The sequence below is a fragment of the Sarcophilus harrisii genome, chromosome 2 (assembly GCF_902635505.1).
Source record: "Sarcophilus harrisii chromosome 2, mSarHar1.11, whole genome shotgun sequence".
NCBI classification, from domain to species: domain Eukaryota; kingdom Metazoa; phylum Chordata; class Mammalia; order Dasyuromorphia; family Dasyuridae; genus Sarcophilus; species Sarcophilus harrisii.
The window spans coordinates 114,164,626-114,180,771 of NC_045427.1; the positions used below are offsets into that span (position 1 = coordinate 114,164,626).

The following is a 16,146-nucleotide window of genomic DNA, read 5'->3' on the forward strand; positions in this document are numbered from 1 at the left end:
TGTAGTGGTATCTCAGAGTTCTCTTAATTTGCATTTTTCTAATCAATAACGACTTGGAACACCTTTTCATGTGACTACAAATAATTTCAATTTCTTCATCTGAAAATTTTCTATTCATATCCTTTGACCATTTATCAATTGGAAGTGGTTTAAACTATTATAAATTTGAATCAATTCTCTATGTATTGTAGAGGGCTTTATCAGATCCTTTGGATGTAAAAATGTTTTCCCAGTTTATTGCTTCCCTTCTAGTCTTCTCAAATTCTTTTTCAAAAAGAATAAACCAGTAAAAATAAACTCTATTAACACTGCATTGATGTGCCACAGTTTCTCCATTTGTCAATTTCCTCACCTAGCATGTTCCCTATAGTTTGGAATTCCTAGGTATTCTTTATTCTTATTTATTATTATTAATGACCAGTAGTTCAGTATAACATACTGGAAAATGGCAAGGCATGGACTAGCATCATTTCCTGTTGCTATATTCAAGTTGCACAAAGTTCTGGACACATATGTAATCCCTTATGAATAGATCTATGTTGACTTTGTTCCTGGTTGTTATTAAAAACTATGTGTCTCCCTCCCTTCTTCCCCCCCAAAAAAAAAACCCTATGTCCCATAGTGCCCGCTAAGACTACTCTGTTTTTGAAAAGCTAACATTTGCAGTGCTCAATATTGTCCATGATCCATATTTTCAGTATAACAGTGGTATCAAACTCAGACAGAAATCAGGTCTACTGAATTGTACATAATGATCTGGCTACATATTGACTTAGAAAATCACTGTGAATAGGTAGTTCTAACCCAGTTTGTATTTATAGCCTATTTATTGTCTTTTATAAAAATAATTGGAGTTGAGAGACCTGGTTTCAAATCTCATATCTGACCCTTACCCATTATGTCATGGTGGGGTTTCACTGAAATTCTTTGAATCTGAGTCCCTTGATCTGAAATTTGGAGGCAATACCTTGTAAGATTGTTCTGAGGCTCACTTGAGATAAATGTATATAAAGCATTTGCAAACCCTAAAATATTCTTTAAATTTCAGCTTTTATCATTATCATAAAGCTTAGAGAACCTTAAAATACTCTATAAATCTCAACTCTTGTCATTGCTATTAATATTATTCAGAATGCAGGGGCAGGGTCCTAGGTCCTTATGCATTCAGTCACAATGTGACTGGCACTTGTTATCCCTTTGTTCTGATATCTTATAAACAAGGATGGTCATTTTATCCAGAGGAGGATTTGTGCCCTAATTATTTATTTATTTATTTTTAGTTGTAGGACCAAGTGTTCCAGCTGGCCTCCCTGCCAATGCCCCTCAACCAAAGCCCCAGCCTCCAATTAGTCAGCCAATCCCACAGGCTCCAGCCAAGCAGCCACAGGCTCCACCCACTCCACAGCAGACACCTTCCACTCAGGCCCAGGTTTTACCTGCTCAAGCCCAGGCCACACCCCAGCACCAGCAGCATCTATTCCTCAAGCAGCAGCAGCAACAGCAGCAGCAACAACAACAGCAGCAGCAGCAACAAGCCACCTTTTACCAGCAGCAACAGCCACAGTCACAGCAACAGCAGCAGCAGCAGCAGCAGCTGGCACCAGCTCAGCAGGTAAGAGGAGCAGTTGTCAAATGGACCATTTGCAATGGGTACCAGAGATTTCTGGTGGCTTTAGTGCAAAAAGAGATAGATTTTGCTAAGACAGACCAAATACCTGGCTCAGTCTCATGAAGACCCTTATCACTCCAGAGACAGGTTTGGTATAGAATCCAGATCCAGGCTGTATCCCTTGGCTCTAATGCGTTAGACTGACTTCTGGCAGTTGATGGAACCTAGCAGTAAGAAGAAAAAGTCCAATGTCTAACATAGATGGCTACTCTTCACTCACCTCGTCACTGGTCTCTGAATTGTCCTTTTGGGGATTAACTATATCTTCTCAGTAGAGTATTCACTATATCTTCTCAATCATATCACATTTAATAAAGCATATACATAAACTTGTCCCTTGATTTCAGGCTGTCAAGACATTTTTACTGAATTGTTTTCTACTCAGTTTTATATTAGACACTGTAAGAAATACAGAAATATACAACTCTCCTTCTGCTCAAGGGCTTTGTAATTTCACTGAACAGATAAAACATATTTTCAATCAATCTGTAAGCATTTATTAAGCATTTAATATGGGCCAAGCACCCTGCTAAGTGCTGGGATATAAGTCTAAAGAATAAAATAATTCTTAATTGCATGTTTATATTTTAATAGAGGAGTATCTGGTTATGCACACATAAAAATACAGGATATAATACTGGATTTAAGTATATGCTTATGTATATAAGTATAAGATATCATTAGTAAATAAATACATGTATACACATGTATACAAAATAGAGAAGTATATTGATGGTCTTATAGAAGATGAGCTTTTTTCTTAAAGGAAGTGAGGCATATTGTAGAAAAATAAAGGATATTTTGGACACGGAAAAATCCAATCCCTGGAGAGAATAATTGGAAGGGTATCACAGGAAGCCAAGCAAGAGAAAATGGTGGGATATATAAGGGTTAATAGCACCATTTTGGCAAATTGTGTAAAATATTCTAGGGAAAATTTATTATAGGTAGTGATTACCAGCATAGACTTGATGAAGTAGAACTTGAGCTGTTCCTTGAAAGATGGGGTTGTCTTTCACAATTCTTTCATCACTCCACTTAGTTCAGAAACAATTGATTTTGGCAGATTACTGGGGCATAATGTGCGTCTAAGGCCAACCTAGTATTTCAAGTTGTTTCCCATTAACCAATAAATATTAAGTACCTACTATGTCCCAGCCACTGTGCAGAGTCCTAAGGTTAAAAAAAAAGGCAAAAGGCAGTCCCTGCCCTCAAGTAGCTTACAGTCTAATGGGAGAGACAGCATGTGAACAAATATATGTAAAATCATCTATAGGATAAGTGGAAAGTAATTAATGGAGGAAAAACACTAGAATTATTTTCTTGTTGGGGTCACCATAGTCCTCTCCCCAACCCTAGGGCTGAATTTTAATTTTCACACAGTGTTTCAGAATTAGTTATTTCTAAGCCATTCATTAGAGAAGGATTGATCCATAATATTTCCAGTTTTAAATTTTACAATAGCATAGCTCTTTGCCCATCTGCTAAAGTTCTCCAATGAGTCATGATGGCTTGGAAGGTAACTTTATGCTGTATCTGGGCTATGCTAGGGTAGTATAGGCTCTAACAGGTCCTACCTAGTATGGATCAATTATATGGCTATCACGTGAGGACCTGATTAGCTGACAGTTTCATCCTGAAATTATCTGTAGGATGATGAAGTGGGCTGCAGGAGTTTTTGAATATCCATTAGGTTGAAGAGAGAGTGTGTAATCATCTATCTCTATTTGGTGAAACCATGGGTATTTAGAGAATTGAGTTATATCATTGCCAAATGTACTGAAATATGAATATTGACTTGTTAACCTCTTTTCTTCCCAAGAAAATCTGGGATCATGACAGTAACACCAGAATATTTATAATATGTATAAATCCAAGTAAAAGGATTTGGATGGTCCTGGGAGATGCTATCATCACAATAGGTTAGCATAGTAAATGTTACTTCTCCAGTAGAAACAATAGATCTTCATGTCAGCTGGTCAGGACCTGCTTTCTGAATAACAAAGAAGATGTATTGACTCATTCTGACTCATCAGCCCTCCTGTTTTTAGAATTTGTGGGGATGTTCAACCTTTTATTTATGTTTTTTATTATATCCTACCGAGAAAATGTGACATGATGAAGGAAGATCTTAAGATACAAAGCAAATCAGAGTTCTGCCTACTGTGCTATGGGGGGGGGGGGGGGGAATATATATATATATTTTTTTTTTTTTTTTTTATTTATATATATATATATATATATATATGAAATCAGAAGTGGTAGAGATCACAATGGATTTCAGCATGCCTTTTAATCTTTAAGGGAGGCAGTCTGGCTTGGGGAAAAAGAGCACTGACTTTGGAATTAAAATTTGGATTCATGCTCCATCTCTAGCACTTTCTAGATGTGCAGCCAGGAAAAGTCATATAACCTTTCTGTACTTAACTTTTCCCCCATTGTAAATTGAGGCTTATAATACTTTATACCATTTGCTTTGTGAGCCTGTCATTACACCTGGTAATCTTCATAATTCTGTAGTAATGAGCTTTTTATTTTTAATTTTCATAATCAGTGATAAATCCCCAACTTAAAGATTATTTTCTGAGCTTCCCATTTTGAGTGGTTGGTTTCCTGGTGATGGGGAAAAACAAGATATTTAATCTCATCAATAAACTGTTTTCAAATCTTCCCCAAGATGAGTTACTGTTGAGAAAGCTTCCTTTAAAAACAGATTACCCTCCCTTGCACTACATCCAGGGCTGTCTCCAGTCAGCCTGATCTATATTTGGCCACTGAAGCCAGATGGTTCTGGAGAAGAAAGTAAGGCAGGTGACCTTCCTCACTTAAATCAAATTCACTTGTGTGTCATGGCATCACATTCCTGATGTCCCTTCTACCCACCTCTCCATTGTGTGAGAATCCTATTGGTCCTCCAGAGGGTGGTTCTTCTTGACCTTGTCTGAAGTCTATTTTGTTCCATAACTCACTATGTATCAACCATATTCATTTGTCTTCACAATCCATTTCTACCACTACCTTGCTTTTTAACCTTTGATTTAGGAAACTTGGTTTCAAGTCCCAACTTCTCTTATTAGCTGAGGACCTGCTAAGATCTCTGTTTTTGTTTTTTGTTTTTTTTTTTTTTTTTACTTTTTAGTGCGATGGATAATCTTTTTTTAATTTTTTATTTATTTTTAACACACATTGCTCTATGAATAATGTTGGGAGAGAAAAATCAGACTAAAAGGGAACAACCATGGGAGAGAGAAAAAAAAATGGGGAAAAGAAGTAAATATAGCATGTATTGATTTATATTGTCTCCATAGTTCTTTTTCTGGATGCAGATGGCATTTTTTGTTCAAAGTTTATTGGGATTCCTTTAGATCACTGAACCAATAAGAACCAAGCCTTTCATAGTTGATCATCGCACATTGCTGCTATTATTATGTACAATGTATTTCTGGTTCTGCTTGTTTCACTCAGCATCAGTTCATATAAATTTTTCCAGGCCCTGCCAAGATTTCTTTATCTGTCTCTCCTATGAAATTGGCATGACATTTGCACTCACTTATTCTACAGAAAATACTTTATATTTGTTAAAGGGAGTAATTATTATTCAGTGATAAAAATTTCATCATCCTTTATCCCTCATCTCTATACCCTCATTCCCAGTTTACAATCCCAATATGTTTTCAGTGGTTGCCTAGTTCCTGGGCCCTGAGTTTGATTTAGTTTTATATTTTAGTTTCATTTACCTAAGTTTCAGGTCTCATCTGTCAAGATGATAATGATAACAGTATTTATATAGCATTTTAAGGTTTGCAAAGTACTTTATAAATAATTGTCTCAGATTATCCACACACACCTCTGGGGTTTAGGTGCTATTATTACTTGCATTTTACAGAGGAGAAAATTGAGGCAGACAGAAATTAAGTTATATGTCTGGGGCTACATTTGAACTCAGAACTTCCAGAATCCAGATCCAGCTTTCTGTCTAATATAACACTTGGCTGCCTTCAGTCATTGTAATGAGGGTTGAAATGTTTATGGAATGGGCTTGATAGTAAAGAAGAATCATTTCAAGGACTAGGTTAGGCTGCTACATAAAGCTGAGAGTGGTGAAGTGCATAGTTTCCCTCATGATGGGGATGGAGATGCATAGATAGAATAATGCTCATTCTCGATTACTTCCCATTAAGTGTAGAAAGAGCTTCACACTGTGAATTCAGTGACAGGAATTTTAATCTGGCTCTGCCTTTATTTAGCTCTGTGTTCTTAGGCAGACATATCATCGAACTTTAGTGATTCAATTTCTTGATTTGTCCTATGACAGGCAGGACTTGTAGTGCAGTTAAAATGAGGATAAATTGAAATAAGCACTGAAAATCTTTTGAATAGCACTCAGTATTTTCCAAGCATAAGTTGCCATTGTTGTTGTTATTTTAGTATTTGAAGAAGTTGTAATTTGTATCTCTAGGCAATCTCTGCAGGCTTTTTTTGGAGTCTTCTTTGAATGTAGCTTCATAATTCATCCCTTATTGACCAGCTCCTTCAGCTTGACACCACTAATTTTCAAATGGTAGACATACAGTTCATAATTGGGCCATCCTCAGATTCTTTCCATCTTAATAAGACTTGTCAAATCTTGTGTTTTGTTACCATAGATCCCCAAGAACCTAGAATTGTTTCCATGCCCCAGAGAAGCACCAAAGTTGCACTTAATAAGGGTTTGTGTTGTGTTGTTTTTAATAATAATTTAATAATTAATAATAATTCATTGAGGCTACCAATGCAAGCCGTGGCCTTAAGTCTGATCCCATTGTACATTGGAAAAAGTATTGGACTTAGAATCAGAAATTTGAATTCTGAGTTTGAAGCCTGGTCAGTTTATTTTTCCCTGGAGACAAGTCCCGTCAATTCAACAAACATTTATTAATTGCCCACCACACACAGGACACTGGGGTTAAGTGAGCCCTGGAGTGGGCCAGCACTTAAACTCTGAATATAGGGGGGGAAATAGTGTGGAAGAAATATGAGGAAGGAGAGAACACTTAACTAGGGAGATTGAGGAAGGCTTTATGGAGAAGGTGATGTTTGTTTGGTGAAATAGGATATGTGAAGGGGAATGATGCGAAATAAGACTAGAAAGGTAAACTGGAATCAGATTATTGTATTTAATCTGAGTGGCAATATGGGATCAAGAGAGGCTTTTTAGTCTGATCCTACTGTTTCCTTTTCTGTCAAATGAGAGAGATGGCCTAGATGATTGAGAAAGCTCTCTTCCTACTCTGTCTCTTTACATACTATCTAATTAGCTGCAAGTAGATACTTTCCCAGGACTTCAGCCCCTCTGAATTAGGGTTAGGTGTAATTTAAGGCTTGTCTCCTTTGGGGATAGTCCTAGGGTCAAGCTTTTGCTCATTGTCTTGTCTTGCTGGTCCCCCAGTTCCAGATGATGCAGCAGGGAGCCCAGCAATCAGCAATTGCTCAGTTGCCTGGGCGACCCCAAGGAATCCCCCCAGCAGCTGCTGATGTCGAACGTCTATCAACAGCAGCAGCTGCTGAAAGTTCAGCAGGCCGCACTGCAGCAGAAGACAGTTGTGGCAGCTGGACGGCCGAAGGAACAGGCTCCCTCCCAACCCCAGCCACAGGTGCAACCGGCCCAACAGCCCAACAGCCAGCCCCTGCCCAGGAGCTCTTGGTAAAACTCGACTTGGACTGAGAAACAAAGGCAGAAGAGGAAGCAATGTGCAGTGGGAGCTAGGGGAAAGACAAGAGAGGCAGAACTGTCCGCTGAGTGGAAGATGATCTGGACTGGGAGTTGGGAGACCTGGGCTGTGTACTCTCACACCCCCAGTGATTCTGGTTGTCCTTACGGCTGAGGCAGGTGCCCTCCTTTAGAGAGGTAATAGCCGTTGCTCTTCTTATGGTTCCATTTGAGAAGCAGAATGTTATGTAGGCTTTTGAGGTAGGGTCTTCAGGGAGTAAAGGGCTTCTAAGAGGAGACATAAGAGAAAGGGGATGACTCATATTTCACTGTAATGGCTTACATTTCCACAGCATCCCCTAGTTTGAGAGCTTTTTTCACAACAAACCCTTAAGATAGGGCAAACAAGATAAGTAATCGCATCATTTCACAGGGCAGAAACAGGCTTGAAGTCATGTATGTCTCAAGTCACATAGCTAGTATAAGTGGAAGAAATGGTACTCAAGCCCAAGATTCTCTAACCCCAAATTTAGAATCCTCCTGCAAGTGAAATAGCAAGGTGATCCTATTGCCTCTGTTAACATTTCCATTTGGAAATGAAGACTTCAGTAAACAACTAGTATTCCTCTTCAGGAAAGATAGCCTATTGTTTTAAGGGGACCTCTTTTTTTTTTCTTGAGATACATGAGTCTTGACACTGTGCTGGAAATGGTTTTTCTCCTTGCCTCAGTAGTTACCTGATGTCAACTTAACAAGCATGTGACCTTTCAGAATGGAGCATTTCAGTTTCTGTAGGCTCAGCTCTTTGATAGAAATCCTATCCAAAAAAGTATCTAAGCATCATAGTGCTGAAGAAGATAGAGGGCATAGTGCATTGGCTTTGTATGGAGAGGGCCTGGGGGTTGAACACTGGATCTGCATGCAATGCAAGTAATAAATTTGCATAACCTTGGACAATCCCTTGTACATCTCTGAGTCTTACTTTCTGCCTCAGTAAATTGAGGACTTTAGCAACTATCTAATCTGAGCATTTGCAGTAAATTCTCATTTACCTACCCTGCCATCTCAAAAGAGGTCTTTTGGTGCCCTCCTTATCAAAATGTATTCTAACAAACTCCCTCCTATCCCCACAATGGTGACTCAGAATACTTGAAAACTTTATTTTCAAAAAGAATAGGGCAGCTAATGGTGATGTGACTAGAGTGCTGGATTTGGAATCAGCAAGGCTTGAATTAAAATTCTATCTCAGAGACTTATTTCCTAGCTGTGTCATTCTGACAAGTTTTTGCCTTCCTCAATATGTTTCTTCATCTGGTAAATGATGATAATGATAGTGCCTGCCTCCTAAGCACTTGTATGAGTGAAAAAATGAGTTAGATAACGTTTGCAAATCTTAAAGTCCTACATAAAAATGTTAGGTATCATTATCATCATCATCATCTTGGTTTAGAATTAGTAATTAAGATTGAAGTAGGTTAAATGAAGCTTCTGGTCCAGGAAAAAAGGATAAGGAGAAAATGAAGAGATAATTTAGCATAAAGGATTTTTCACTGAATTATAACTTTATAATGATTGCAAAGTATTCCCTCTCAACAACTTGATGTTCTCATTTAAGAAAATTAAGTCTCCCAGAGGTGGTATAATTTTTATGGTCACAGCTAGTAAAGAAAAATATGGGATTTGAATCTAGGTTTCCTAACCTTCCAAATTGAAAGAGTAAAAGGCTGTCAGGAATGGAAGATGGAGTCATATGACTATAAATGGTAGACTGAGAATTGTGGAATAAAATGGGCCCCAAAACTGGGGTCAAGGCCAGGAATGTCTATGCTCTGTAGTATGTGGAAATTAATGAGACTTCTTACTGCAGGAACAAGATTAACTAGCTTAAGGAAGCCTTTTTAGGAATAACTCTCATAGCTAGAATGATGTGTTGACAGTTTGATTCATTGTTCTAATTCTAAAACCCTTGATATAAACTATGAAAAGTTCTTTTAATATAGAACTCTACTGTCTCCCTCTTATTAAAAGTCTTAACTCATAAAAAGGAGGAGTGGTCATGAGCTAAAAGGAATACCTGTCTTTAAATTGTTTTTATTCATTCATTCATTTATTTAGTGAGACAGTTGGGGTTAAATGATTTGCACCCTTCACATCTCCTGTTGTTTCTAAATTCTATAGAGTCCTTCTCTGGTGCCTCATTGTAGTATGTAGATGATCCTGGACTCTTACAAAATCTGCCAACAGAGCTATAGATCCTCATTGGAACAGCTTCAAGGATGGACTGTGTTTCTGTCTTCTGGAAACAAGATTCACCAAGTTCTGAGAGATGTATTATTAGGGTGGGCCTAGGGAGACAATTCACAAAGGATATCTTCATAAGTGTGTGTTTGGATTCTACATAGGTGGGAGGAGTAACTATGCTGATGAAACTATGGATCTTTAAAGTACTGAACTAAATTGCTTTGAAAGAGATTAGTGTTCAATAATATATTCAGTGCCTTCACCCTTTCCTTAGCAAAGCATGTAGTCTTCCTGGAAAAATATGGGAATGAGCAGATTTTTTTATTGATAAAGAAAATGTCTTTCTAAGAACTGATTTATAGATACAGAATCAGAAAATGGCAGATTTACCTCACCAATTTATTGATCCTACATTGCATGACCATGAGCTATAGAGAAAGCAGTCTTTTACCTAGCAGCCAGATTACTATAGAGGAGTATATATGACCAGATAGCATTATATAGGAACCTTCTCTCTGGAGTACAAGGGGGACATAGCACATAGGCTAATGATATTTAAAGCCCAGCATCTTAAACTGTGTTTCACAACCCCATATGAGGTCTTGTAACTTTGGGGGTAGCTAAATTATGATTTATTACCAGTAAATGTTTTATTTGTATACCTGTTGTACATACCTATACACTCAGAGTCAGTAAAAATTTCTTGGACAAAAAGGGATCATGAGTAGAAAAAGTTTATTCTAAAATATTTTCCTATATACTTGCTTGGTAAACCCAGGAGTCCAACCAGGTATTCTAGCACTCCTTGCAATTCCTTTGTTCAACTGGCTTTCTTTGGAAATCTCATGCTATAGGTATACCTCCCAATTTAACCAATGTAGATTTCCTTGTTGATTCCTGGGATCTCTGAAAGTTCTATCTCCTCAACAATGAAAACCAGGCTGTGATAGAAGTTGATATTACAGGGAATTTTCCCCAAGAAGCTATATCTTCTTTCCCCTTAGAGCAGAATATAAGCTCCATGAGGACAGAAACTGTTTATATTTTTTTTCATTTCTTTTCCTATTCCCAGTATCTAGCACAGTGCCCTACATTTTAATAAGTATTTATTGATTAAACATCCCATTTACAGAAGAGACTCAGCAGGGCTTGAGTCATAATAACTATTTTTTATTTCTCTGCATCCTATATCCATTGGATACCAGAATCTATTACTGATGAATTGCTTCTCACAGTAGGTGTGAGGGATCAGGCTAGTCTAGTTCTTTTCTTCTTGCTATGACTTGCTCAGGTTCTAAAAGAATTCAATCCCAACCCATCCTCTCGATCTCTTTTGTGAGTCTGTCCATCAGAACAGCTAATAAGCTCTGTAACATAGTTCTTGTGTAAAGTTGACCATTTGGCCCAATCAAATCACAATCAGTCTGTGTTACTCCACATGGCACTTCCCTGGAAATAAAAGAAAACCTAAATTTACCTAATTTATTGGCTTACACAGCCCTGGCTAGAATCTCTGGTGAGCAGGTTGTAGTGCATTGCAAAATGACTAAATTGCATTGCACAGCAGAAATCCATATCCGCTCCAATCTCCAGAAGTTAAGGATTTCTTGTTCACCACTAGACCCATTCCTCTTTCTTCCCCTTTCTAGGATCATAACCCTCCCAAGGCCAGTCTACAGCCACCATTCAAACAGGTATTGAAAGGGCTATTTCATCTCTTTTGTTTGTCATTATTATTGTATGACATTGTACAACAATATAGTATTGTCATTATTGGCATTTCCTGCCAATTCAAGCTTTATGGAGCAGGTTCTCTTCCATCCTGACTATGGTATCATAGTACTTTCCTGATGGGTACCATTGGGTCATCTTGATTGTTTGGCATTTTTATGGACTACTCTGGGAGAATTCCTCCTCACTCTTACACACACACACACACACACACACACACACACACACAGACATCCAGTAAGTCTTATTTATGTCTCTGCTCCAAGAACTCTTTCTTCTGTGTATCTTGACAGAAAATTCTTGCAAAAATAATAATATTCTATGATTCTATTAAAAGCTAGAGTCACCATGTTGAAGCTGTCATTAAAGAGATCCTCAGACCAGCTCTTTCCCCATCAACTACTTTTAACTTCTTTCTGGCTTGTGCTTTTTCTCTTGTGTAGTTTTGTGTTTTTTTTTTCAAATAAAATAATATTTGCAACTTATCATAGTGTCTGGCAGATAGTAGGCACTTAATAAATGCTCATTCCCTTCCCTCTCTTCTCTCTACACTCCCATCTACCAATCCTTGTTGCTCATCTATTGCCATTTTTCAAATGTCTTCCCGTTCACAAATAAAAACCCTTGTCAGCTTCAAGACTGTACATGTATATTAGTTCTATTCTAAGATCAATCGTCAAAGACCTTATGTTGTTTTAACAACAATAATAAAATGTGTCCATAGCAATTTAAATTTTATGAGGTACTTTCTTCATATCAGCTCAGTGGTAAATATTATTATATAGATGAAGAAACTAAAGTCTTTAGAAAAAGGAGGTTCTAGCTCATGGACACATATAAGTAAAAGTTGGGATTTCAAACCCAGTCCTCTGACTTCGTGTTCCAAACTTCATAAAATGGGCTGCCTCCCACCCTAGTCTAGCTTCATCCTCAGTGAATCATGTCTTTGTCTTTGCCTTGGATGTCAAGTCCCTTTGACTACACCATTGCACTCCTCTGTCAGCTTCATTGATCACAGATCTTTATATCTCTTCATGTTTCTGCTACAATGATGTTAGGAATGAATTGCAAACCTCTTCCATATTCCTATTTGCCTGGGGACAAGCATTACTTTGAATACTGACTTAATTTTGAGTAAGGAAGTGAAAAAGGAAGAGAGGAAGAAGGTTTTTAAAAAAAGGATGGTCTGTGTGCAAACTCCAAGCTCCTTCCAGTTCTGGACAGTGGTTTTCTTAGTGATCCCTGAAAATCATGCCCATTACCCATCTTCTTATGAATGCATTTAAGAAGCAAATGCATTTAAGAATATAGAAGACATTAGTACTAACCATTAATGAGATTATCAAATCAGAATTTGGAAAGGCCATAATTTTTGACTTTTGACATTTGACATTTAGTAGCCTTAATCAAATCATAGGAAGTAGATTGGAAAGAGCTTTAGTGACCCAATTCTAGGCCTGGCTCTGGTACTAACTATATGACCTTGGACCTATTATATAATGTCACCAAACTTGAGTTTCCTCAAGTATAAAATGACAATACCTGTACTATATGCTTTATAGGGTTATTTTGTAGAAAGCACTTTATTAATCTTAAAACCCAACAGTATCATCATCATCGTCAATATTCTCAGTTCTTCCACTAATTAATTTTGTGATTTGGAGCAAATCACTTCACCTTTAGGTTTCCTCATCTGTAAGAGGCAATTTGGAACCGAGGAAAAAACGGTCGAAAGAGTATCTAGTCTCAGCTGTGCTGCTAATTAGCTCTGGAACCTGGACAGAGTCACAGAATCTCTCTGAGGCTCAGCTTTCTCCTCTCCAAAATGAGAGAGGTGAGCTAGATGATCTCAAAGACCCCCTCTTCTTCTACCGTTCTTGCTATGTAAAAGTAGTCATGATTTCTTTGGTGTGGCCACTCCCTAGAGCAGATCACAATCTTCCTGTGCCTTAGGAGATGGATCTTCAAGTTTTATATTTAAAAAGGATCACCAAGTGGGGATGAAGGGTGGGCACAACTTGGAGATCTTTTCACACTTAAATTGGGGTCCTCAGAGGTTAGATACATAATCTAATATGTGAGCACCAGCCAAGGTTTATGTACACCGTGCTAGCACAATTCTTGATGATCTTATAATATGATGAGAATTTTAATGGAGGATTTTAATTCTGGGCTCTAAAATAGGATAAAAATACTTCAAGAAATCTCTTGTCTGGACATAACCTACCCCCTAGCTCAATTCCTCATATCAAACATGGTGAAATAGAATGGAGAAAAGCTCATGAATGATAATGGGCTCATCTAGATGACCAGTGATTAAACCAGGGAGAATAGATAAAGGTAAGCTAGATAAAATTCATAAGCTACTTCAAGGTACTCAAAAGAAAATCATAGGTTCATGAAGAAACTTAGATATAGTTTAGTCTCAGTTTTCATTGTGTAGAAGAGGGAAAATGAGATACACAGAACAAAAATGACCTTTGCCTAGCACATAGTAGGTACTTAATGAATACTTGTTGATTGACTATTTCACAGTAAGTATTTAATGCTATTGAAATGAAATAGAACTTGATTTAACCTTTTTGGTCCTCAGTTTCCCTCATCTCTAAAATGGGGTTGAGCTAGATGGTCTTCAAGGTCCCTCCCAGTTTTAAATTAAACTCAGTAACTACACAAATATCGATTACACATCTATTTCATGGAAGGTGATGGGACTTCAGAGAAAAACACAAGCCCCTATTTGTGATATGGTCATTTGCAAGCCTGTGGCTCTAAGTTTTTATTTCTTAGTTAACCTAAATTTCTTATATTTGAGCCACAGAATGTTGTTCTTCAATCGTGGCTGATTTTTCATGACTTCATATGGTATTTCCTTGGCAAGGATACTGACAGAGTTCTCAAGCTCATTTAAAGAAGAAAAACTGAGGCAAACCAGGTTAAATGACTTGTCGTGCACTAAGGTACTATTGGTGGTATTGTGAACTAATCCAACAATTTTGGAGAACAATTTGGATCTCTGCCCAAAAGGCTATGCTCTTTGATTCAGCAATGTGTCTACTGGTTCTGTATTCCAAAGAACATAAAAAAAAGGAAAAGGACCAACATGTAGAAAATTATTTGTAGGAGCACTTTTTGTGGTGACAAGGTATTGAAAATTGAGGAGATGCCCATCAATTGAGGAATGGCTGAATAAGTTACATTATATGAATATGAATATGAGTGAATGAATTGAAATATAATTGATCTATAAAAAATGATGAGCAGGCTGATTTCAGAAAATCTTGGAAAGACTTACATAAACTGATGTTTTGTGAAGTGAACAGAACCAGGAGAACATTGTACACAGTAACAGCAACATCATATGATAATTGACTGTGATAGACATAGCATGTATGTATCTGCCTCAATAATACAGTGATCCCAGATAATTCCAATAAACTTGAGATGGAAAGTGCCATCCACATCCAGAGAATGAACTGTGGAGACTGAATGCAAATCAAAGCATACTATTTTTACTTTTTTGGTTGTTTTTATTTTCTTGTGGTTTTTCCATTTTGTTCTGATTTTTTTTTCACATTACTAATATGGAAATATGTTTAAAATGATTGTATTTGTATAATCATATCAGATTGCTTGTTATCTTGGAGGGAGAAAGGAGGAAGGGAGAAAAAAATTGAAATTCAAAGTCTTACAAAAATAAACATTGAAAACTATTTTTACATGTAACGGGAAAATTAAATTCTATTAAGTGGGAATAAATGATTTTTTTTAAAGGAGTGACTTGTCCAGGTTCACACAACTAGTGTCACAGGCTGAATTTGAACTCCTGACTCAATATTCTGTCTACTGAGCCACTTTGCTGCCTCCCCTTGCCCATTGTAGATGCTTAATAATTGCTAATACACTAACTGATTATTCATAGTTATTCTGTGAAGGTTTCTTGAGAGAGTTCACATTTATGTGTCATCAGCTATTCTTCTTCACACCTCACTTGATATTTTCAGAGCCCATTTATCCAGTTTGGATTGGAAAAAGAGGGAATATTGGTTATTCAGGTCCTTATGTCAATTTTCAAACTGTTCTTTCTTCTTTTCTTCCTCTTCTTCCTCTTCTCTTTTCTTAGCAGAAGCAAGCACCAATAAGACAACAAGCAAAGGCTCAGACTACTCCACCCCCTGCCATCCAGGGGCAGAAGCTTGGATCTCTCACTCCTCCATCATCCCCCAAAGCCCAGCGGGCTGGACACAGGAGAATCCTCAGTGATGTAACCCACAGTGCGGTTTTTGGAGTTCCTGCCAGCCAGTCTACTCAGTTGCTTCAGGCAGCTGCAGCTGAAGCAAGCCTCAATAAATCCAAGTACGTGCTTCTTTTCTTTCTCTCTCTTTCTTCCAGCAGAGCTTGGGAGTCAAACTTTCAACCAATTAAAATACACCTTGCATATCATATTTCTTTACAAACATCTTGAAAGTGTGTGTGTGTGTGTGTGTGTGTGTGTGTGTGTGTGTGTGTATATATATATATATATATATATATATAACCTGAATGTTTATTTTTTCAGACAATATTGAACTAGTTATGAAATACTCAGTTTACTGAATTTAAGAAATAGTCATCATTCATTCTTTCAACAAACATTTTTTAAAATCTTTACTATATAATAAAAAAATTCTATACTAAAATCTTTTTTAAAAAATGAAAGAAAAATAGTATTATCATTTTTTCCCAACAACTAAAAAATCCTTACTATATACAGGGCACTCCATTGAGAGAGACTGTTTTTAGAGAAAACTGTAATTCCTTGCTGTCATAGACCTTA

General features: G+C 37.3%; 1 protein-coding gene across 13 annotated transcripts in view; it reads left to right on the forward strand.

The window, feature by feature from the left end:
* AAK1 (AP2 associated kinase 1) overlaps positions 1–16,146 on the forward strand; it is a 242,795-nt gene that overhangs the window by 173,146 nt on the left and 53,503 nt on the right. For 12 of the 13 annotated variants that reach the window (XM_031950606.1, XM_031950605.1, XM_031950611.1 and 9 more), the window contains exons 12-13: positions 1,281–1,612; positions 15,454–15,686. In XM_031950606.1, the coding sequence (XP_031806466.1) occupies positions 1,281–1,612; positions 15,454–15,686 (565 nt within the window). The remainder of the gene's footprint in view (positions 1–1,280; positions 1,613–15,453; positions 15,687–16,146) is intronic. The other variant, XM_031950607.1, reaches the window with a different exon arrangement.